At 37.5% G+C, this 25,414-nt stretch overlaps 2 protein-coding genes across 2 annotated transcripts; one reads left to right on the top strand and one right to left on the bottom strand.

The window, feature by feature from the left end:
* Positions 1-4,754: 4,754 nt before the first annotated feature.
* LOC139887933 (uncharacterized) lies at positions 4,755-6,954 on the bottom strand. The gene is made up of 5 exons (XM_071870979.1): positions 6,701-6,954; positions 6,084-6,317; positions 5,812-5,895; positions 5,375-5,504; positions 4,755-5,061 (listed from the first exon to the last, which is right to left on the bottom strand). The coding sequence occupies exons 1-5, from the start codon at positions 6,952-6,954 to the stop codon at positions 4,774-4,776; spliced, it is 990 nt and encodes a 329-aa protein (XP_071727080.1). The 3' UTR covers positions 4,755-4,773.
* A 2,866-nt stretch (positions 6,955-9,820) lies between these two features.
* LOC139890949 (EG45-like domain containing protein) lies at positions 9,821-10,306 on the top strand. Its single transcript, XM_071873880.1, has 2 exons — positions 9,821-9,926; positions 10,020-10,306. Exons 1-2 carry the CDS (start codon positions 9,821-9,823, stop codon positions 10,304-10,306), a joined length of 393 nt encoding a protein of 130 aa, XP_071729981.1.
* The last annotated feature ends 15,108 nt before the right edge of the window (positions 10,307-25,414 follow it).

Genomic DNA, 25,414 nt, shown 5'->3' with positions numbered 1-25,414 from the left:
ATGCTTACAATTACATCCTCGTTCAGTTTCATCAACAATTCTACTCGTATGCACCCGTATTCGTACTCGTACAATACACAGCTTTTAGATGTATGTACTATTGGTATATACACTCCAATGATCAGCTCTTAGAAGCCCATGTGAGTCACCTAACACATGTGGGAACCATCATTTGGCAACTAGCATGAAATATCTCATAAAATTACAAAAATATTAGTAATCATTCATGACTTATTTACATGTAAATAAAATTACACATCCTTTATATCTAATCCATATACCAACGACCAAAAACACCTACAAACACTTTCATTCTTCAATTTTCTTCATCTAATTGATCTCTCTCAAGTTCTATCTTCAAGTTCTAAGTGTTCTTCATAAATTCTATAAGTTCTAGTTTCATAAAATCAAGAATACTTCCAAGTTTGCTAGCTTACTTCAAATCTTGTAAAGTGATCATCCAACCTCAAGAAATCTTTCTTATTTACAGTAAGATATCTTTCTAATATAAGGTAATACTCATATTCAAACTTTGATTCAATTTCTATAACTATAACAATCTTATTTCGAGTGGAAATCTTACTTGAACTTGTTTTCGTGTCATGATTCTGCTTCAAGAACTTTCAAGCCATCCAAGGATCCTTTGAAGCTAGATCTATTTTTCTCATTTCCAGTAGGACAAAACCTGAGGTAGTAATGATGTTCATAACATCATTCGATTCATATATATAAAACTACCTTATTCGAAGGTTTAAACTTGAAATCACTAGAACATAGTTTATTTAATTCTAAACTTGTTCGCAAATAAAAGTTAATCCTTCTAACTTGAATTTTAAAATCAACTAAACACATGTTCTATATCTATATGATATGCTAACTTAATGATTTAAAACCTGGAAACACGAAAAACACCGTAAAACCGGACATACGCCGTCGTAGTAACACCGCGGGCTGTTTTGGGTTTGATAATTAAAAACTATGATAAACTTTGATTTAAAAGTTGTTCTTCTAGGAAAATGATTTTTCTTATGAACATGAAACTATATCCAAAAATCATGGTTAAACTCAAAATGAAAGTATATTTTCAAAATGGTCATCAAGATGTCGTTCTTTCGACTGAAATGACTATCTCTTACAAAAACGACTTGTAACTTATATTTCCGACTATAAACCTATACTTTTTCTGTTTAGATTCATAAAATAGAGTTCAATATGAAACCATAGCAATTTGATTCACTCAAAACGGATTTAAAACGAAGAAGTTATGGGTAAAACAAGATTGGATATTTTTTTTTATTGTTGTAGCTACGGGAAATATTGTAACAAATCTATATTAATCATATCCTAGCTAACTTATATTGTATTATACATGTATTCTAATATATTATGTAATCTTGGGATACCATATACACGTATGCAAATGTTTTGACATATCATATCGACCCATGTATATATATTATTTGGAACAAACATAGACACTCTATATGCAGTAATGTTGGAGTTAGCTATACAGGGTTGAGGTTGATTCCAAAAATATATATACTTTGAGTTGTGATTTAGCCTGAGACGTGTATACACTGGGTCGTGGATTGATTCAAGATAATATATATCAATTTATTTCTGTACATCTAACTTTGGACAACTAGTTGTAGGTTACTAACGAGGACAGCTGACTTAATAAACTTAAAACATCAAAAATGTATTAAAAATTTTGTAAATATATTTTGAACATACTTTGATATATATGTACATATTTGTTATAGGTTCGTGAATCGACCAGTGGCCAAGTCTTCCTTCCCGACGAAGTAAAAATCTGTGAAAGTGAGTTATAGTCCCACTTTTAAAATCTAATATTTTTGGGATGAGAATACATGCAGCTTTATAAATGTTTTACAAAATAGACACAAGTACATGAAACTACTTTCTATGGTTGAATGATCGAAGCCGAATATGCCCCTTTTTCCTTGGTAGCCTAAGAATTAGAGAACATCACTAATTTTGAGAATTTGTGCACGCCTAATTGACGCGAATCCTAAAGATAGATCTATTGGGCCTAACAAACCCCATCCAAAGTACCGGATGCTTTAGTACTTCGAGTTTTATATCATGTCCGATGGATGTCCCGGAATGATGGGGATATTCTTATATGCATCTTGTTAATGTCGGTTACCAGATGTTCACCATATGAATGATTTTTATCTCTATGTATGGGATGCGTATTGAAATATGAAATCTTGTGGTCTATTATTACGATTTGATAAATATATAGGTTAAACCTATAACTCACCAACATTTTTGTTGACGTTTAAAGCATGTTTATTCTCAGGTGATTATTAAGAGCTTCCGCTGTTGCATGCTAATATCTGGACAAGATTTGGAGTCAGCATGCTTGTATAATATTGTTTAAAACTGCATTCGAAATTTACTTTCTTGTAACATATTAATATTGTAAACCAATATGTATTGGTAGTGTGTAAGTGCGATATTTTTAGATTATCATTTCTGATAATCTAGGTGGTGTCCTTTAAACCTTGTCGATAAAATAAAGGTTATGGTTTGTTTTAAAAACGAATGCAGTCTTTGAAAAACGTCTCATATAGAAGTCAAAACCTCGCAACGAAATCAATTAATATGGAACGTTTATAATCAATATGAACGGGACATTTCAATATAGGTCATGTGAAATATGACACTTTGAAAAAGGGGCCCAAACCTGTCAAACACTTACAAACAGGAAACACAGCCAGGCGCCGAAGAAACTAAAAACAGTAAAGACTCATTAAGCCAAGGTGGTGCTTCAACGAGATGTAGGAAGAAAATCGAAATCAAGTAACAAAAAACACCACGAAGAGTCCAAAGCGAAGTACATGAGAAAATGTGATCCATGAGCAACGAACAAACCATTCAATCGGCTCACCAAGTCTCTCGACACCAACCAAACATCGCATATATCGATAAATCAAACTAAACAACAAGAAACCATCAGCAACTACCATAGCAAACCACAAACTAAATCCAACCAAGAAATCACCCAAATCTACTACTCATACTACGAACCCAAATCCACAGAAACGCGAGAAAACAAAACAAAGTTGTGTAGTGACCCTCTATTGAGCGGGTCAAAACCGAAAAGTGTCCGTTAAACGAAGCTAATCGTAGGTAAAATGGATCGATGGTAGCGACAACGGGTTTGAAACAAAAGAGGAAGTATCATCATGCTGGAAAAGGCTTTGGCATAAAGGAGCTAAACGTCAAGCATAAAAAAGAAACCGAGCAACCCAACCAAAAGGGTTATACAATTTTCTTAAACTTATGATGTGATTTTAGTATTTCAAAAAATGAATATGAGCGAGTTTTTATGATATCAAAATAATGAAGGGTGGTGATATGTACACAACTATTTTTGTTATGTACATAACCAATTATGTTTTAAAGTGTTGTACAGTACAATATTTTAAAGCATAATTGGTTATGTACATAGCAAAAATAGTTTATGTACATATCAAACCCCCAAATAACGAATTGTAAAATTTAGAGACTAAATTGGAACTTTAAAAGCTCATATAAATTTTAGAGTCAAAACACATTTTTTTTTTTTTTTTTTTTATAGCAAAAAACATGAATAAAATGGATAACAATTTTTTCACGAAAAAGTAAAAAATTGGAAATTACATCAATGATCATACTCGTCTTACATTTTAGAGTCAAAACAAATGTTCTTCAAAACGAATAACTACTAAGATTTTTTCTTTTTAAGATACTAAAAATGATAAATACTATTACTAATTACTAAGGTAAAAAAATGATAAATAATAATATACTATTACTAATTACTGAGGTACAAAAAATGACAAATACTATTTACTCAAATATACTCGTTGTAATTGATTTATCTCGTCAAACATGTTCCTCAAATCGTTCTCTAAAAGTACCTACGAGTCTATGTCTCATTTTTCAAGTTCTCTTCATTAGATAACAAACCAGTCAAGTCTTTCTCAAAAAGTACTTGCGACTCATTTTCAATTTCTCTTCATTACATAACCAACAAGTCATATAATTAATTACGGTTAAAACAAAAATTTTAATAGAAAGATTCAAAGATCAAAAGGATTACAACTGATGCAGATTTCCACAAATCCGCTTAAATGATTAGATCCTACGATCTATTTGCAAATGACAATTAAAATAAACCCTAACAGCTTCTAAACATATCATTTATCTAAGCAAAACAACCTATGCAACCATTGAAATTTGAATATGTCCTCACAACTACATCTTAACGAAACTTGAGTGATTGCCGAAGAACGTTATACAAACAGTCCAAGGAACCAACAAGTCATAACAAATGGAATAGGAGTAGTAGCCAACAAAGTTAAGAAAACATGCTTCCAATGTCAATTTTACCCATTCATTACGAATCGCGTGTGATTTCTATATCACATATGAATATGCTATAGAATTTATATAAACCCCATCAAAGGAAAAATCTATAGTGAGTATGAGGACAAATATGCAAAAACACACATCTATTACTTAGTAATAAAAACACACATATCAACAAAGATATGTTGGCTGGGAAAAAAGATGGTGCACCTAACCGCAAAAACAGTGCAACTGTTTGGCTTACATGTTTCTAAAACCTTAGAAACTAATCACTTACCTGTGTTTCCAGTCTTCTAACTCGACACTATCAAAAGAAATAGGCTAGTTATGATTACTTCTGATACCCAAAACATGATTCACTTTAAAAACCGAAATAACCTATCAAGCAGTCTAATCAGTCTCACTTGAATCGTCTTCATCATCGTTATCATCGTCGTTATCATCATCAAGAGGATCAGATTTATAATCTGAATCATCATCGTCATCTTCTTTACGTAGCTGATCCTGATGTTTGATGTTTTCCTCAATCGCAGCATGTTTGGTATCATCATCCATATTATCGTCTTCTTTATCTGATGGAGAACCCAAAGTTACATCAGTTATCTCTTCTTGCTTTCCATGAGGACCTCGAGTGTGAATGAGATAATGAGCCACTGATTTGAAACCAAGTTTTAACGCCTGACAATTCAAACAGACAATATTACTACTTGCTACTTCTGTTGTCAAAACAACATCAAAACTCAATTTTTATATAACTCTCGAAAGACTTGCTTTAGTGGAACAACGATAAACTTAAAACATGTTAAACCATCCACCCAAAGCTATATTTTACATCTCTAACCATGAATAATAATTGTTGTATAGTGATAATATCAACTTTTGTCCACAGAATACCTCAATTTTGAGATATGATAGAGAATTAGAGATAAAAGAGTCAAACCACATATACAGTTTCAACTCTGAAAAAATTAGTACGTCTAACGAGGGTTACCTTCCTGTAAAGATTTCCTGTCGGTTCCCATCCTTTAACTCTGCGACAACGACTACAGTTGCATATATCCCTACAGACAGGACAAACCCAATTTCGATTCGCAGTTGCTTCTAGAACATTCTCTCCATATCTAGATATAGAAACAAAGAAAATTATCAATCATAAAGATAATAGGTGAAGCTTAGTTGCAAAGCTTAATAGCTGCAACCCTAAACCCTCGAACAAAAAATTATCAATCATGTAATTATACTCCAACATTATTGATAGTAAGATTTTATTAGAGACATAATGTGATTCATAAAGCCTTTTTCTTTGGGTACGTCCGTGAAAGCAGAATATCTTTTTTGCCTTTATGAAAGTGAATTATAGTTTGGATATAAAATAGGAGGCAAAGCTCGTGTCTATTTCAGTGAATATCAATTAATCTTGTACTTAACCTCGTGAACAAGCAATCACCACAGAACTGGCCTTGGACACCCTTACATTTGCTGCATTTAGTACGTAGACCTATCGTCTTTTGCCTGAAAAATATGAATTGGTAGCTGAGTATATACATTCAACATTTACACTGAATAAGCTCATACACACCTTTACATTTATACATATGATAATGTGTCAAAGAATATTAATGGCACATGTTTCTCTTGCAACATAATTAAGTATTTGCAGTTTGACTTAGCTCAGATAGGAAAGAATAAAAACTTCATACCTGCATTGATGACAGCTTTTTCCATCGTATGCATCATACATACGATTCCCTTCATCATCATATCCATCCACCATCAGTGTCCATGTTTCTTTGTAATCACCCAACATCTTTTCATGCTCTTCAGTATAAACCTCAGGTTTTGAACCTTCTTTGATTACTATTATGACATCTTTGATAACCTTTTCCTTTTTTTCGCGCTTTTCAACATAACAAACCGATGGGATGGTCTTTATCCTATAAACCGTCAAAAAAATAGAAAATATAAGAACAACTAATGTCATGCTAGTTGGACAAAAAATCATGTAATATTGTGAACAAGGTTACAAAATTAGTAAAATAAATTTACTTATCACACCTTCACACACATTCAGTAACCCTAAAACTCTAGTCAGTAACAGTAACACATAGAAGATAGCCACATAAACAACTGATTTACACTTTTAGTAAACATAACGTATGAACACCCCTTTGAATTCCACAAAAACCTAATTTTCGATGTCTCGAGCCAGTGTAGAATATAACATCAATACATCATCAAATAACAACCAGATAAAATCTAACATTTTGCAATTAATGATGTGAATACAAGAAATAAACAATAGAGAAAATAAGTAGACCTAGAAGAGCGTCTGGGAGAGGCGGATGAAGAAGAGGGTGGTTTTTGAGTACGGATGACTTTAGGTTTTAGGGTTTTAGTAGGTTTGAGGTTACGAGAAAGGTCTAGGATCCCTAATTTATGCATCCGTTCAAGGTTTTCTTTGATTCTTTGTTCTCGAGATTGCTCGTACTCTGCGACACCTCCGTCGCCATTTTTGTCGTCGTTTTCTAGTTCAGATTCAGTTCTTCTAGTTTTCGTCTTCTTACTCACCATTTTTGTTTCGTTTGGTGCTGGTGTGATGAATTAGTGGATGATATTTTCCCGCTTATGTGGAATTGAATAATCGATTTGGGGGAATGTTGTAGGGTTTTGAGTCCATGTTATTCAATTTGGCGGGAAAAGTTGAGATCTTTTATATACGGAGTGTCGGAGTTATTACTGTATAATGATGTTACATATACATATATATATATATATATATATATATATATATATATATATATATATATATATATATATATATATATATATAGGGCGAGGATCCATGGAGAACTCATGGTAGTAGAGAACTCATGGAACTCGTGCAGATTCACTAAATCTGCGTGCAGATTCACATATTTTTTTATTATTTTTTTTTTTCAGATTTTTTTTTTCTGTTCAGATTTTTTTTTTTGCAGATTCAGTCAATCTGCGTGCAGATTGACGATTTTTTCCATTTTTTTTTTTTTTTACAGATCGACTTTTTTCAGTTTTTTTTATGCATCGAGTCAATCTGCGTTTTTTTTTGCATTTTTTTTTTTTGCAGATCGACTTTTTTCTGTGCAGATTTGACTTTTTTTTTGTGCAGATTGACGTTTTTTTGCAGTTTTTTTTTTTTTTTTGCAGATTCACTTTTTTTTTCTGTGCAGATTCGCTGTTTTTTTTTGCAGTTTTTATTTTTTTTCCAGATTGTATTTTTTTTCCATAGATTGAAGCTCAATCTCCACATAGATTGAAGTTCAATCTATGAGTTCTATGGATTCTCTACATACTCTAGTTCTCTAGGGATCCTTTCACTATATATATATATATATATATATATATATATATATATATATATATATATATATATATATATATATATATATTCTAGCCATTTTTTATTCACCTTAATACTATTATCTTCGTCCCACCACAAGTGTCCACATTTTCATTTTGGGATATTTCATTTCAAGTGTCCACTTTGTGCTTCAACCAATAAGAAGAGATTATTTTAGAGAGAGAAGATTTCTGATTGGTGGTAAAATAAAATTAGTGAGATTTTCTAAAACTGTGTGCAAAAAGTAAGTGAACACTTGTAATGGGACGAAGGGAGTAATACGGAGTAGTAGTAGTTTTTAAAGTTATTATTTAAAAAGTGAAAAGGTTGTATTACAATTCCGTTCTAATTTAATTGTACCAAAACGAAAAACAATTCAAAAAATCTCATTTATCACATTATATTATACTCCGTACTATTTTTTTACTTTATAATGTTACTCTCAATTAAAATTAATTAATAAGAAATTCCTCTCACTCTTGTAATTCAATTAATAATTAGAGACAACATGGTAACTGATTGAATTAGTTTTCATATTTGACGGTGGACAATTTATATGAGACATTTCGAAATAAAATATTGTACTATAAATTTACTTTTTGTATGAATTGAGTGCAAGTACCGTACGTTTCTCTATTTATTTAAAACGGCCACCCTTAATTATTATTTTGGAAAATTGGTTAAAATGTCTTCATTCTGTAAAGTGTTTAATAACATACTCTAAAAAAAACGTAATTGCAAAAATGTCTCATGTGCGTGATGGTCCGTGTTATGTATGGTGCGTGTTGCGCCATAAATGGAGTACTTTCGATGATTATCTTGGCAACAAGCATCATATACAGTTCATCACGCATCATGTTTGGTGTGTGGAGAGAGACATTTTTACAATTATGTATTTTTAACAGCAGTTTGGGATCACTTAGGGGTGGACATGACCCGCCCCAACTGATGCCCTGGGGAAAATCCGGACCAATCCGAGGTCATGGCCGGTAAGACCCCCATCCCCGCTGCCTCCGCAACTCGATGTGCGAAAGACGACTTTGGGTGAAATTCAAGATTAAAGTATATCATTGTGTGCAATGTTGTCGCCTCAAAGAATCAGACTCCCAACCTCTATTGACCAACAACACAATGATTGTAATTACGATTTTTTTAAGACATATTGTTAAACACTTTATGAAATGAGGTTATTTTGAATAATTTGGGTTGGGTCACTCGTAATTTTTTAATAAATTTCCTAATTATTTTGTAATACTCCGTAATACATTGTTAATTGTTAATAGTTACCTGGGAATCAATTTTTATTAATGTATATTCTATTATCGTGTAAGTGTTGTTATTTTCGAATTCTCACTTAGTCCCCGAAAACTCCAATAATTCACTACATAATGTGACTCGAATTATCCCGGCTTCCATTATGTGCGTTGATACTGTTATATTCATTGTTATTGGTATTGTAGTATAAAATTTGATATGTTCACTTTGTGTTAGGTGTATAAGATAAATTTGATATGTTTACTTGCGTTAGGTGTATAAGATGGCACATAACATAATAAGTTATCACGTCGTCAAGATACGTACAATATTACGAGTAATAAATAGTAAAAAGTTAATTAAATATACACATAATATAAAACTTTGAATACTTGACAGAACAAAGGAATATTCTTGCGCTTTGGGGACGGCTTGAGTAACAAAGGGTAATGGAATGAAGTCATGAACGATAACAACAATTTATGTCACTAACTGCTTTTTATTGTTTACATCTTATTCTCATTGGCCAGCAGTTTATTTGTTACAATTGTTGCAGAAAAACAAAGACTCCACTTAAACATAATGTTTTTTCTTTCTTAAAATAATATCTTTGTCAAACACAATGTAGCTACTAGAGTAGTAGTTTAGTGGCCGCAGCATTCCTGATTTTATTCTAATTTTTAACCTACTGAAATAGTGACAATGTTGCATTGAACCACTGATATTTCACACTATAAATTACTATCACTTGCACTTAAATTATCACAAGCAAACAGCCTTTAATCTAATATCTCTATCAGCACGATAATGCCGGCATTAAGGATATACTCCGGCATTCTCGTAATAATGAGCCTTCTGAGTATCGGGTCGTCTGATAATGGGATCGGAACCATCAACGACCCTCCATACTTGCGTAATTCAAATTTCGTATAATGGCATATACATGAACATGCATAATTGTTTTTCTCATTGATCATTAACATGTATGTTTTTATTGTTACTGCAGCATCAGCCTGTTTCGGGTACCAAGATATGGGAGTTATGATAGCAGCTGCAAATGAAGATTTATATCAAGGTGGAGCTGTTTGTGGGAAATATTTTCAAGTGACGTGTACAGGTGGGACCAACTTAGGTACTCCGCACCCTTGTACATCTACCCCAACCATAACTGTAATGATCACCGATTTGTGCCCACCGCCTGGTTGTCAAGGTAACCTTGACTTATCAGAAGAATCCTTTTCCATGATTGCTGATCCCAATGCTGGTGGAATCCAAATCTCATACCAACAGTAAGTGTACTAGAACTGTTTACATTCCTAAAACCATTATTACACAATCCAAATAATATAGCGAGCTTTCCTAATTTATAAATTATTGTATATGTTTGTTTACTTCGTGTAGGGTGTCATGAAGAAGAAAGATCATCGAAGGTGCATTCAAAATATTTGGGTGCATAATCAAGTCGTTTAATATCTGGTCTGCAAGATGCGGAGAACTGCATTTCTGATATTATGAACTTTTTAATTCCATGTTGTCTTATGTTTATCTGTCTTCATAATAAAAAAATGATTATCAAGCTCCAATATAGAAGAACTCAATGGCCTGTCGTATACTGATCTAAGTAATTCAAGTAACTCATGACTAATAAGGGGTTGTTTACTTTTATTATGTTGTAAGATTATGTAGGTAGTTGGATAGCATTTAATGTAGTCGGTGCATTTAATGTATTCGGTGCACGCCATGCTATTTATTATTATTGTCTTTGGTAGGTAGTAGCTGCAGCATGTGTAGTGTTCTCATGTATATATATATACAACAACAACAACAGTACCCAATACCACTTGAGTGGTGTATGGGGGAGGTGAGATGTAGACAATCCTTCCCTTATCCGAGAATAAAAACAAGTCATTTCTCCACCCAGAAAAGTAGAGAAAATCATCCCTCTCTTTATTCGGCGGATAAAGAGATTGCTTCCGAGTGGACCTCCGGCCTTTTTTTATTTATTTATAAAAATAGTAAAAAAAAAAAAAAAAAAAAAAAAAAAAAAAAAAAAAAAATATATATATATATATATATATATATATATATATATATATATATATATATATATATATATTGAGACGCCATGGAAATGATAGAATCAAAATTTCATGGGTTTAAAAGTCTCCCTGAAAATCAATTTAGGCTCTAAGCGGCTAAAAAATAAAAATACTAATACTAGTACTAGTGTTAGTAAAAAATAGTTAAAAGCAATAGTAATAATATTAATACCACAAATAATATTAATAATTAATATTAACACACCCATAATACAATAATAATAATAATAATAATAATAATAATAATAATAATAATAATAATAATAAAAATAATAATAATAAGAGTAATAGTAGTAGTCGTAATAGTACCAGTACTAGTAATACCAAGAGTATTATAGTAGTAGTAACAATAATAAAAATAATACTAATAGTAATAGTAATAATAATAATAATAATAATAATAATAATAATAATAATAATAATAATAATAAAAATAATAGTAATAATAAAAATAATAATAATAAAAATAATAATAATAATAAAAACTAACAATAATAATATAGAGATAATAATAATAATAAATATAGTAATAATAATAATAAAAAAGTAATAAAAAGCAAAAAAAAGCAAAAGTAAGAAACCTAATGAGAAATACTATTAAAAATAAAAAATAACATAATAGGACGTAACCCTACTCGACTATTCTAATTCTAGCCCTCCACGCACCCCTATCAGAAGTCATGTCCTCAGTCAGCGAAAGCTCCCTCATGTCGAGCCTAAGTCTATCCATCCACCTACGTGTAGGTCTACCCCTTCTCCTTACGCCATCGACCGTGAGTTCCTCGACTCTCCTTACCGGGGCAATACGAGGTCGCCTCATCACATGCCCAAACCATCGAAGCCGTTCTTCCCTTAGCTTGTCGATGATGCTACAGACTCCAAGGTTTTCCCTAAACACACCATTTGGGATCCTATCTAACATGGTTTTACCACACGTCCACCTAAGCATCCTCATTTCTGCTACTTCCATCCTTCTCTCTTGGGCCTTCGTCATTGGCCAACATTCTGATCCGTACAACATGGCAGGTCTAATAGCTACTTTAAAGAATTTCCCTTTTAATTTGAGTGGGATCTTCTTGTCGCACAAGACCCCTTTCGCCGCTCTCCACTTCAACCAACCTACCTTAATACGATGAGTCACGTCTTCGTCTATCCTCCCCGATTTGTGGAGGACCGAACCTAGATATCTAAACGACTCTTGTGGGTGCAAGATCTGGTCCCCAATGTTGATAATCCCTCCACCATTTAGTTCATCCTCAGTCCTACTGAATTCGCACCTAAGATATTCTGTCTTTTGTCTGCTGATCCGTAACCCATTTTGTTCTAAGGCCTCCCTCCATTGTTCTAGTCTTCTGTTAAGCTCCTCATTTGATTCTGATACAAGCACGATATCATCGGCAAAAATCAGACACCAAGGGATGTTCTCTTGTATTCCTCGAGACAGCTCGTCGAGAATCAAAGCGAAAAGGAAAGGACTAAGGGCCGATCCCTGGTGCAAGCCTACTTCTATCGGGAAATACTCTGTGTTTCCCACAGGCGTCCTGACACAGGACTTCGCCCCATCATACATATCCATAATAGCTCTAATATATCTACTTGGGATACCCCTAACATTAAGTGTCTTCCAAATCAGCTTTCGCGGTACGCTATCATAGGCCTTTTCTAAGTCTAAGAAGACCATCTCTAGGCCCTTTTGTTTCTCCCTATACTTCTCCATAACGCTTCTTAAAATATGAATTGCCTCCATCGAAGAGCGCCCTGGCATGAAACCAAATTGGTTTTCTGAAACCGTAGTCTCGCGTCGAAGTCTAGTCTCAATCACTCTCTCCCAAAGCTTCATAGTATGACTAAGTAATTTTATGCCTCTATAATTACCGCAGATTTGGGCATCCCCTTTATTTTTGTAAATAGGGATAATCTCGCTGAGTCTCCATTCCGTAGGCATTTTATAACTTCTAAGCGTCTTATTGAAAAGACACGTCAACCACCTGACACCATCCTCGCCCAGGCACCGCCACGCCTCTATTGGGATCTGGTCTGGTCCTACAGCTTTGTTTCTGCCCATCTTTCGTAGTGCCGAACTTACTTCTTCCTTCCTGATTCTCCTACAGAAACTGTTGTTCCGGAATTGTCCTATTCCCAAGTCCTGCGGAACTTCTTGGCGCCCAGGTCCTTCACCCACGAAAAGAGTTGAGAAATACCCTTCCCATCTTTTCCTAATTTCTTCTTCCTTCACTAAGGTTTGACCGGCTTCATCCTTGATAAACTTGATGTTATCTATATCCCTCCTCCTACGCTCCCTAGCTTTTGCAATCCTGTAAATATCATTTGCTCCTTCTTTGGAGTCTAGTTTCCTATACAAGTCTTCATACGCTTTATCTTTTGCACGGGCAACGGCCTTCTTAGCTTCTCTGTTGGCTTCTTTATACCTCTCTTCTGCCCTAGTTCTATCTTCACGTATCCCGTCCCGGCATGTAATGAGCTCCTTAAACCTCTGTTGCTTAAGTGCGACTTTGGTTTGAACCTCATCACTAATCCACCATGATTCTCTATTAGACTTATGTCCTCTCGATGTCCCTACTGCCACACCTAAGGTTTCCTTGGCAACATCCCTAATAGCAGATGCCATCCTATTCCACATCTGATCTGCGTCCACTTGAGTAACGGTATCCATTCCTGCCTCTACTCTTTCCAACACTGAAGTTTTAAAAGTTTCGGCTTTCCCTTCAATCAGATTCTTCCAAAGGATCCTAGGTTGGACGGGTCTCACTCTTATATATATATCTCTATCCAGCTTATGCTTATGGATAACGATGAAAATAAAGAATGAATGAACGATAGTTTATTATATTAATCTCAAGTTTACATGGTGTCAGAGCCTACCTGTTAATGGTTTAAATCCAAAAGTCACCACCGTCACTGTTGGGGTGCAAACCTATCCCACATAGGAGGGAGACAAAAACAAATGTATGTATATAAGTCTAAGGGGAAGTCCCTCTAATACCAATTGGTTTTAGAAAAGGATGGACTCTTGGGCTTATATTGCAGGACATTGTGTTTGGGCTATGCGATTTTACAAATGGTATCAGAGCTAGGCTATAGCCCGATGTGGTGAACGATGCAGTGGTGGCGCGCCCCTAAGCGCACGGTGCGACATGGCACACCCCTCGGTTTGCCAACGATAATGGAGCCATGGTGCCTTATATCGAAAGTCTTCCTTCCCAAGGCGTGGAAGTGCGGCGTGTCCCGATGGTGAAAGAAAGAGATCGGCGGTATAAGAGGCGTGTCCCGGTAGTGAAAGAAAAGTGAAAGAAAAGAGACCGGTGATATAAGATGGCGGGAGTATCGTTGAAGGGGAGGCTCGGTGATGTGGTCTTCGGTTTGAGGGGAGGATTGTTGGGGTGCAAACCTATCCCACATAGGAGGGAGACAAAAAAAAATGTATGTATATAAGTCTAAGGGGAAGTCCCTCTAATACCAATTGGTTTTAGAAAAGGATGGACTCTTGGGCTTATATTGCAGGACATTGTGTTTGGGCTATGCGATCTTACAGTCACCATCATCATCACCCACCGTCAGCCCACCGTCAGTCTCTTGAAATTAGCCATTTCGAAGTCATTTTCTGATCTCACCACCCCCGCCAAACGATCCAGAAGGTCCTGAATTGTAAAACTGCAGATTACGAAAAAAAAATCCGGTCACCAAAACCACCACACTCGCCGTCACCTGCCGACCACTCGCCGGCGCGTGAGAGCGCGTGGGACACAGTCCACCGCCGTTCTTTTTGTCAGATCGTCGGTTTCTTGATTCCGACCAACCTCTAAGAGTAACGTGTTTGAAAGTCGAAATTTGTTTAATCAAATCTGAGGGTACGGTTCTATTTTTTTTTTTGCTCTCTCCGTGGTTATTACAGGGTCAACCTTTGTTACTTATATAAGCTGTACTTTAGTTTTATATTAAAAAAAAAAAAAAAAGGAGGTTGATTATTTGCTTCTTGATGGATATTATGGATACGGATGTTTATGGATTAGGTGGGATTTTGATTTTGTTATTTATTAAGCTTATATTATATCCGTACATACTTGGTCCCGTTCTGAGGTCATTACAAATAATCATGGGTGGTGAAAGGAAACTCTCATTCCAAAGGAAACTCTCATTCCAAGAGAAATGTTCTTCCGCATTCACTATCTCTAAACAGGAATATGAGGAATATGTTCAATTGAAAGAATTCGTGAAACTCAAAACACCAATAGCCGCTTTTGCTGAACTAGGTAAGTCAAAAACATGTCTTTTATCATCCGCCTCTAAATGGGTCATCGATTCTGGTGCTTCAGATCACATGACAGGTAATCACCATGTTTTCTCCGATTTTAAATCACAACCATCTCATGTCACAATTGTAAATGGCACAACCTCTCCAGTCCTTGGTTCCGGTACTGTCAATCTTACCCCTTCTATTTCGTTGTCATCTGTTTTAAGTCTACCTAACTTTTCATTTAATCTGTTGTCTGTTAGCAAGATTACTCGTGATTTGAATTGTGTTGCATTACTTTATCCCGATTATTGTGTCTTCCAGGATCTATCGACGAAACAGATTATTGGTAGAGGACGGGTATTTGATGGCCTATACATTCTTGAACCTGAAACACAAATACCACGTTCTTTGTTATGCTCTAAGTCATCATCCCCTTATGAGATGCATTGTAGGTTGGGACATCCTTCTTTCCAGAGTATGAAGAAATTATGTCCTGAATTTTCTTATTTATCGTCTCTGTATTGTGAGCCGTGTCAGTTTGCTAAACACCATCGGATCCACTTACCTCCCAGAGTCAATAAACGAGCTTCATCTCCATTTGAATTGGTTCATTCTGATGTTTGGGGTCCATGTTCAGTTACTTCCAAACCCGGGTTTAAATACTTTGTTACCTTTATCGATGACTATTCCCGTGTTACTTGGCTTTATTTGATGAGAAGTCGTTCCGAAGTATTCACTCACTTTTGCTCATTTGTTACTGAAGTAAAAACTCAATTTCAGGTTCCGGTTCAAACTTTGAGAAATGATAATGCCAAAGAATTTCTTTCAGAATCATTTTCGTCATATATGCTTCAAAATGGTATCCTTCACGAGTCATCTTGTGTTGACACACCAGCCCAAAATGGGGTTGCGGAACGAAAGAATCGACATCTTCTTGAAGTAGCTCGAGCACTTTTATTTCAAATGAATGTTCCAAAACCGTTTTGGGCTGACGCTGTTTCAACTGCATGTTTTCTTATAAATCGTATGCCTTCTACAGTTCTTAATGGTGACATTCCATATAGTGTTTTGTTTCCTACAAAATCCTTGTTTCCAATTGAGCCTAAGATATTTGGTAGCACTTGTTTTGTCCGAGATACTCGTGTTGGTCCCTTAATAACAACAGGAGTATTGTAGAGGGGGGGTGAATACAATTCTTTTCTTAATTAACTAGTCAGTTAATCACGTTTAGTATTCTGTAGTAAATAAGATAGAGTCACAGGTAATTTTCAACTGTTATTCTTTATTGATTAAATCAGAAAGAATCACAACTATCCTTGGCGGAAATGATAGTTGGTTGATACAGATTACCTAGATTATAGCTAAGAGATAAACTAAAGCTATTACACGGTTTTGACTCTAACAGATAAACCCACACCACTAGTTTTTACAATAGTGGATGCAACAATATATATAGTAGTTCTATTAACCGTGTAATTAATCTATTGTCCACTAGTACATTGGATGCTTTGTACTTGTGGGGACAATTGTGTCAGAAGGCGTGCTTTCCTTCTTTCCTCTTAGGTAGCTATTTGCTGGAACACACCCATTCGGTTTGGCACTACCATTTGATTTAAACAAATGGAATGTTGTGTTCCCTAGGTATGATTAAAGTATAACACATGTCTGCACATGCGTTCCACTTCTGCATTCCCACGTGGTCTTGTAAGGTCACTTGTCAGCCGCCGACTCCTGTCCTTTTCTGTTCAACTTTGTCTTCGACTTCTGTTGAATAGTGCGTTGATGTAGACCACTCTGGGAAACTACCATGCTTGTAATGGAGCATGGCTGTCTTGTGTTGTATGCTAATATCCAGACTTACTGGTCCTTCATATGCTGAGTCACTTGATATTCTTGATTTGCTGGGTGCACATCCTGTGCTGATTCGAAGAATACATATCTACCTTGTGCTGATAGACTAGGCAGCATACTAAACACTCGACACAGCTATATTAGCTGACTATACATAAACAAACGTGTGCTGGCTGCACATAACACTTTAGTGCAAATAAATATTGTTTTGTCATAATTAAATCCTTAATTATTTTGGGGACTCAACAATCTCCCCCTATTTGATGATGACAAAACCTATGACTTGAAGAGAAAACACTAAAGCCAGCACATAGGGACCTAGAGAGAGTAGACAGTAAATTCGTCCCTTTAAGTTTGTTTTGGGATCTTTTGATGAGTTATCTATATCTTATAATTTGATATGATTTTGAAGATAAACTCACTTTACTTACATTACAACAGATATATACAATAATTACAAGATAATTCAAAAATAAAAAGTAAATTACAGAGATACAAGTTAAGCACATAGGAGACTATCTATCTTTATCCCTTTCTTCATCAGATAGCTCCTCTTGTTTAATCTTCCAGGCTTCAGGGAACAGGAGAGGTAATTCAGCAGGGTCAAAAACAGGGATGGAAGGAGGTAGAACAATTCGGCTACTCCCAGTTGGTCCTTCACCAGTAGGTTGCTTCCTTTTAGGCTTTTGAGCAAGAAATTCATCAACATCAACTACTGGTGCATTCCCAAACTTAGTTGCCTTCTTGAACAGCTGTTGGAGTTCAGTCTTAAGAGCACTCTTGATAGCACTCTCACCTTTACCAATGAAATACTCCAAGATTTCTATCCATTCACTGAATCCAAGAGTTCTCAAGTCATCAAAACTAATCCTTTCTTGAACATTGTTCTCCCTGACAACATTAAAAGCCCTTTTTGTCCCCCTGTTTACCTTGATAATTCTGCAGGGATTAGATCTTCTATTCATCACATTACCATACCTGCTCTTATAGTAAGTATCAGGAAACTCAATATTGTGATCAGGTACTACAGGAGCAGTGGTAGGTACTTCCTTAGCAGTTTCTATCTTATCAAAAACCTTATCCTGTTCTTTGACAATGGCTCTGGCTAGTTTGAGGGACTCAGCCTGTTGCTTTCTGTCAGCAGCCAATCTGTCTTCAATATCCTGAAGCCTTGAACGTTCAGCAAGTTCAGCATCAGCAGCTTCTCTGGCTTCCCTTTCAGCAGCTAAACCCATCAGATAATCATCATATGAAATGTTCAGGGATCTTACTGCTTCAACCATCTTTCTACCCTCTTCAGTACTAAGGGCAGCACAATACTCCCTTATATCCATACCCATCTGGAGAGCATCTTCAAAATGAATTCTTTCATCAGTAGTGGAGAGCCTGAGACCACTGTTATTCAAGTACACCCTAATGTCAACGCCAAAGTTTAGTGCAGCAATATAGTGTGGCTGATCAAGAGGGTGATGCAGCAGCCTGACTTGACGAATTCTTTCATTAAGTTCAATTTGTCTTTGTTCAAGCAACTCTGGAACAGTGATCTGAAGTCTGTAGGCATCTCTTTCATCTGGATTCATTTTTCTGATGTTTGGCTCACCATGGGTTACTGAGTCATCTTCCCAAGTGATATGTTTGTCATGAACCCTTGGGGAAGATGGAGGATACATAGATGATTCATAGCTGCCAGATGAACTAACTGGATGCTGATTGACCCGGTTATCCTGTGTTCTGTCAAAGTAAACTTGAATCTGGGGAGGAAGAGGAGATAGAACAAATGTTTGGCAGTCTCTTCCCCAGACTGTGAAGTGAGCAGGATCAACCGTTTCATCACCTACTTGTTTAGCACCCAGCTCAACCGACTTTGCTGGGTCTTCAACACTTGTACTACCCAGCAGCACACTTCTGGCTGGGTCTTCTATCACAGCACTCCTTGCTGTGTCTTCAATGCCAGCTGACTGATTAGTATCAGCTGGCTCAACCACATCAGTACCTTCATCAGCTGCCTCGAATAGGGGTCCTTTCCTCAGGGGCTGATTGTCCCTAGGAGCAGATTTCACCCTGTATTTGTCAATAGGCATGGGTTCAGCTGATGGTTCTTGTGTTGGTACTGGTTGAATAGGAGGCAGGTAAGGAACAATAGCAAGATGCTCCCCCTGTCTAATAACATCATCATCACTAAGGATGATTGTTTCTGCTGGCTGTTTTTGTTGTGTAGCTGGCTGAGCAGCAGATGCTGGTTGAGGAGTAGAGCTGGGTTCTAACATAGCATCAACCCATTTCATGAAAATATCAGCTCTAACTCCACCTGTTGACCCAGTAGAATCAAGGTAATCCTTCATCTCAGCAGGAGTCATGTTCCTGATTCTTTCTGCTCTCTGTGCATACAGCTTTGCCCTCTGTTTGTCGAATTTGACCATGAACTTGGCATTTCTTTTTCTTGCCTCTTTTCTGTGTTTATCAAAGGCAGTCAGGTCATCATCGACTTCCAATGCTTTTGGACTCAGCCATCTTCTGTGCATAATCTTACGACGTTTAAGATCAGCAAAGGCCTCGAACTTGGCATTGAAGGCATCATCTAGTTCCTGCTGTCGCTTTTGATGTCTCTCTAACTTCCTCTTCATTTTACGTTCAATAGATTGAGACAGCACAAAAGCTTCAGCTACAGCCATATCAGAAACATCACTGGGCTTACTGCCAGAACCAATATCATCCACTGGTGTGGCAGACACACTGGGTTGAGTACCACCAGTTGCCTGTGCACCACCAGCTTCAGTATGAGCGTTGCTGGGCTTAGGGCCAGTGTCTTGACCATCACCATCACCATCTCCATCTCTCCTGGGTTGTTTAGGAGCCTTTTCATGTTCATGCTCCCCCTCAGACTGTTTTCTCTTTTTAGATTTCTTTTGAGACTTTTTCTCCCCCTTTTTGTCATCAGCACGGACAGTAATAGAAGGGGAGACAGTAGCATCAAGATCACTGTCTGACTGAGGAGCAGAGAAGGCAAAATTGTTCCACTCAGCAACCTCTGGAGTAAGATGGGCACCAGGATCCACACCAAATTGTCGTAGCAGAAGATTGGAGGATCTAACTTCATTCCTTGCTACACCCATAGCCATTTGTTCAACGATGGCCCGAACATCACCTTGCAAAGCAGCCATTCGTTGCATGTTTTCAACCATCTGAACATAGGCAGCAGCAGGAATCATGTTAGCCATTTGAGCTTCCTGCGATTCCAATCTCTCGTGTAACACCCTGTTCTCCTCATTTAAGAAAGTATTTCTGCGGTTAGCAGCATCCAAATCAGCTTGGAGTCGGGTGATATTTTCACAGTATTCATTGTGAGAGATGATTCGCCTTTGAAGCTCCTCTTCATCTTCATGGTGCTTTGTGATAGCTTCGACTGCCACATCAGCAAAAGCACACAGCTGCTGGAGTTTAAGATCAATAGGAGTTGTAACAGCCTCTCCAGCAGATCTGACAGCAGCAGAGACACTATCAACAATAGCTCTGCGAATAGTTTCCTCCAAATTTGGTGTGATCCCTTGCAGTGTCTTATAGACAGCAAAGGTGGAAATATCAGCAACCTCATCTGCATTGAACTTTAAGTATGCAGAGGTTGAAGGTTGGTCAGCACAAGCTAACAGAGGAGTATCACCGTGGGGTGGTGGAGATGGAAGGTCAGGAGCTGACTCATCATCATGATCACCATCGTTTTTACCTTCGCCCGAAGGCTTAGAACCACTGATATCCTTGTCAGCATTACTATCAGCATTGTCATCAGTAAGATCCACTGGTTTGTCTTTGGAACCAGTCACGTTATCATGAGTGACTGGTTCGCCCTTACCAGTACCTTCATCAGCATCCTCATCAGAAGAAGATGAGGAGGAAGAAGCTGAGGAAGAAGAAGGTACTGGCGAATCAGGGACATTTTGCATAACACACTTACCAGTAGCAGGATCGATGACAAACTTGAGAGGCCTCCATGTACCAGGAAATGGCGAAGCAGCTGGAGCCATACCAAAAACATGATAGTAAGGCTGTTCATTGATTTGCTCCAGCAGGGCTATCCTCTCATAAATTTCTTCTCTAGCTGGTCGATCAAGCTGAGATAATAGCTCAACCATCTCTTCACGAGGTAATCTGCTGGCTGAGACTATCGCAGATTCGGGATCAAGGGTCAGCTGATCGACCAGCATAGCAATCTTGGGAGAAATCGAAGCTCCCTTGAAAATGAAGTTAGGAACAACTTCATCTGGATCTGGTACCTGCACAACATATGGCTTTGTTTCCTCAGTAACAGAAGCCTTAGACGAATCAATCGTTGTGTCAGCAGAGGTACCAGCATCCTTAACATCAGCAACCTCAGCGGTTGGCTCAGTAGCAACCAAAATCGGACCAGTAGGATGACGAACTGCCGATTCTGTAAGAACTTGACGTTCCATAGAAGAAGAATCAGAAGAATCAGCAGGCTCATCAGACATTAATGCAGGGTCCATTCTTGGTTGGGTGACAGGTTCATCAAGAAGAACATCCTTGACAATATTGTCAATAACCTTCTCAAGAACAGGAGGTTCTTCCATGATAACATCTTCCACACCAGCAGCAGCAGAATCAACAGTACTAGCATCAGTACCACCAGTAACAGAATCAGTGGCACCAACACCAGTAGCAGAGGCAGCAATATCACCAGTAGGAATAACAACATCTTTATTTTGCTCCCCCTCTGCCTGTTCATCTACCCTGCTAAGAACTGAAACAATAGAACAAGTTATGTTAGCAACTGTAGAACCAAATAAATTTGACTCAACAATTGCATCTGTTTTTGGTCTCTGGGGACAGACTTGTGATTTGGTCAGCCCTTCGAATGAGACAGAAGAAGGTGTCTGTAAGTACAGCGGTGACTCTGCTGACTCATTGGCAACACATGTTGACCCAGATAGTGTAAGAGATCTGGCTGGTAATGATGTAGGAGTGCGACTCTTAACAGTATCCGAGTAACATACTGGCTGTGCAGTCACCTGAGCTGGTTCAACACGATGAAGACCCAGCTCAAGCCTGCTTTGGGGGTCAGTTATGTTCTCTGCTGGTTGTACTGTCAGCAGAGAGTATTGCAATAAGTTCATTTCAGAAAAATGTGGAAGTGCCTGGTTAGACGAGTATGGGTTGCTACTCTTCTTGACACAAGTTTTAAAACCAGTCAGCTTGGGAGCCAGGGTTATACCGTTAACTCCCTCAACATTTTTCAAGTCAGCAGTTAAAAATATTTCAATTAAGTTAGATTGTTCTGCTGTTTGGTCTAGAAACGCACCAGGTTCCATAGCTACATCCTTTGCAGGAGCAGCAGCTGAGACTGGTGCAATCTCCCCTGTGGTTCGCTTGGAGCCAGCTTTAGCACGCTTAGGTTTGCCTGTTACCAAGAAATAGATGAGCAACGGATTCCAACACTAGAAATGGGTAGTCAGTATATAAGACTAGGGCTGTTCTTTATGATTAGAGAGCACTAGATTCTAATACAACTACTGCTTTACCAGTATATGAGACGGTGGCTGTACTAGTTGAGGTAGCTGGCTGCTTCCTTCGCGTTGCTGGCTTTCGCTGAGGACCCTCCCCCTCAGCTGGTGCAGAACCAGAGGCAGTCGATTGGGTGGCTCCACGACGAGCAGCAAGATACTCGTTCATTGCTGGTGTCAACTCAGCATATGGAGCAGCAGGTACATCCTTTGGCATACCCCCTTGTTTTACTGGGACCTCAAATGATTGATCAGCAATTTGCTGATAAGCTTCACCCAGTTCACTTTCAAATACCAGGCTTAAGAATCGTGGAAATGGAATCAAGTTGGTTCTTACTCTAGCAGTCACCATTTCCCTTAGCCTCAAATAAATTTCAAGGGCGTAATCGATGTTCCTGTTGAACAACAACCCATGACCAAGCTTGAGCTCAAAATCTGAGCATTGGTCAAAGCTACCTGACTTTTGACTCATGCACTGAGTCATCAACCCAAAGAAGTAGTACCACAGAGGTGGCATATGCTTTCTCAACGGTGTATGTGCCACTGGTCCAGCAAACCCAATGGTCTCCAACACCTCCCTTCTTAATTCGTCACTAGTAGGTGAAGCAACAAATGGTCCACCGGGCAATTGAAGAGCACGTCTAATAGCTTCGACGGTGACAGAGCAATTTAGGGTTTCAGTCACCATGCCACGAATACATGGAACGTTGCCAGGAGTGGTGGCAACAGTGGCAGTATACCAAAATCGTGCCAAACAGGCAGCATAGAATCGGGAAGGTACACCGGTGATGGCTCTTGCCAGAGGTGATTGACGGATGTATTCGATGAGGGCCTCATACCCTTTGTTAACCTTCGATTTGGGAATAGAGAGGGCATGTGCAGCATTGCCTCTAGATAGGCGAATCAGGGAGTGATCAGGTGCATTGGGAGCCCTAATCAGGTTGGGGTGGAGATTGAACAGTGGTCCTTGAACGACGTGTTCTTGAACCACCGGTTCCTCCAGTGCCGGTGCCGGTTGTGGGGCAGGTTGTGGTTGCTGTTGTGGTTCGATTGATTGAGGTTGTTGTTGCTGTTGTTCCTCTTGCTGGCTTGCAGCACGTGGTGATTGCTGTTGTTGTTCTGCCATTGATGAGTGTAGGATGAAGATTTGAAGATTGAAAAGATTTTGAGAGTAAAAGTGTGTGTATTTTGAAAAATGAATAACCGAAGGTTATTTTGTAAGATGAAACACACTTTTATCCGTTGTGAGTGGGTGAAAAAGTGCAGGAGAGAGAAAAGGACTGTCATCTGCAGGCGCGTGGGCAGATGTGACGACTGGCACGTTTTCAAAGGGAGACAGACGGTTGACATGACATTTATACGGCTTAAACACTCATTACTCCCATACTGCATTAAATGCATCAGATTTCATTTCAAACAAATTGATTTAAAATCTCAAAAATAATTTTTTGTATTAAATACAAAATACTTTTGTTACATTTAATATGTCATGAATTTAATTTAAATCATTGGAAGTAAATGAGTTTCCAGTTTTAAGGAATCATTAAATTTGGAGAGCTATTTATTATTTCATTTAAAACATTTAAGTAACCAAAATATAAAAGACCTTGCTGTGCTGGTTGTTTGACATGTAGGCAGTAAGTAAATAAATGTGACTTACTGGTTTGCCCTACACGTTGTAGAGCCAGCACACCAACAAAAGTTGTCTTTTATTTAAAGCTCAAGCATACCCAGCTCAGAGATGAGATAGTTAAAACGTTTCTCATCTAATGGCTTTGTAAATAGGTCTGCTAATTGCTGGTCTGTAGAAATAAAATGTAACTCAACATCCCCCTTTTGAACATGATCCCTTATGAAATGATACCGAACATCGATGTGCTTAGTCCTTGAGTGCATCACAGGATTGTTGGTGATAGCAATTGCACTGGTGTTGTCACAGTAGATTGGAGTTTTTGTAACATGAACACCATAGTCCTTTAGCTGGCTTTGCATCCACAGTACTTGAGCAGTACAACTACCAGCAGAGACATATTCTGCTTCAGCAGTGGATGTGGACACAGTATTTTGCTTTTTGCTTGTCCAGCTGACTAGCCTACTACCCAGTAACTGGCACCCACCAGTAGTACTTTTCCTGTCTATTTTACACCCTGCAAAGTCAGCATCTGAATACCCAATTAGTTCAAAATCCTGGTCTTTGGGATACCAAAGACCACGTTTAGCAGTACCTTTTAGGTATCTGAATATTCTTTTTACTGCCAGCAAGTGTGACTCTTTAGGATCAGCTTGATATCTGGCACAGAGACATGTGGCGAACATAATATCTGGTCTGCTGGCTGTGAGATAAAGTAGGGATCCAATCATACCTCTATATTCAGTGATATTGACTGGTTCACCATTTGGATCAGCATCTATTTTAATGGATGCTGCCATTGGAGTCCCTATGTCTTTTAAACAGGTCAGACCAAATTTCTTTAACATATCTTTGATATATTTATCTTGACTTATGAATATTCCATCATCAAGTTGTTTGATCTGCAATCCTAAAAAGTATTGCAGATCTCTTTGTAAACTCATTTCATATGCCTTTGACATACGTTTTGAAAAATCTTGACAATGTTTTTCATTTTTAGAACCATAAATAATATCATCCACATATATCTGTACCAACAAGAGATCACCATCT

The sequence above is a fragment of the Rutidosis leptorrhynchoides genome, chromosome 2, assembly GCF_046630445.1.
Source record: "Rutidosis leptorrhynchoides isolate AG116_Rl617_1_P2 chromosome 2, CSIRO_AGI_Rlap_v1, whole genome shotgun sequence".
Taxonomy (NCBI): domain Eukaryota; kingdom Viridiplantae; phylum Streptophyta; class Magnoliopsida; order Asterales; family Asteraceae; genus Rutidosis; species Rutidosis leptorrhynchoides.
Note: the sequence above shows the minus strand (reverse complement) of the source record. Positions and strands in the feature narration are given on the sequence as shown.

Coding starts and splice junctions, on each gene's coding strand:
- LOC139887933 (XM_071870979.1), bottom strand. CDS start 6,954: ATGGTGAGTAAGAAGACGAAAACTAGAAGAACTGAATCTGAACTAGAA. Junction 5,896..6,083: donor AAAAGCTGTCATCAATGCAG/GTATGAAGTTTT, acceptor CATATTTTTCAG/GCAAAAGACGATAGGTCTAC. Junction 5,505..5,811: donor GGTGATTGCTTGTTCACGAG/GTTAAGTACAAG, acceptor TTCTATATCTAG/ATATGGAGAGAATGTTCTAG.
- LOC139890949 (XM_071873880.1), top strand. CDS start 9,821: ATGCCGGCATTAAGGATATACTCCGGCATTCTCGTAATAATGAGCCTT. Junction 9,927..10,019: donor CAACGACCCTCCATACTTGC/GTAATTCAAATT, acceptor TTGTTACTGCAG/CATCAGCCTGTTTCGGGTAC.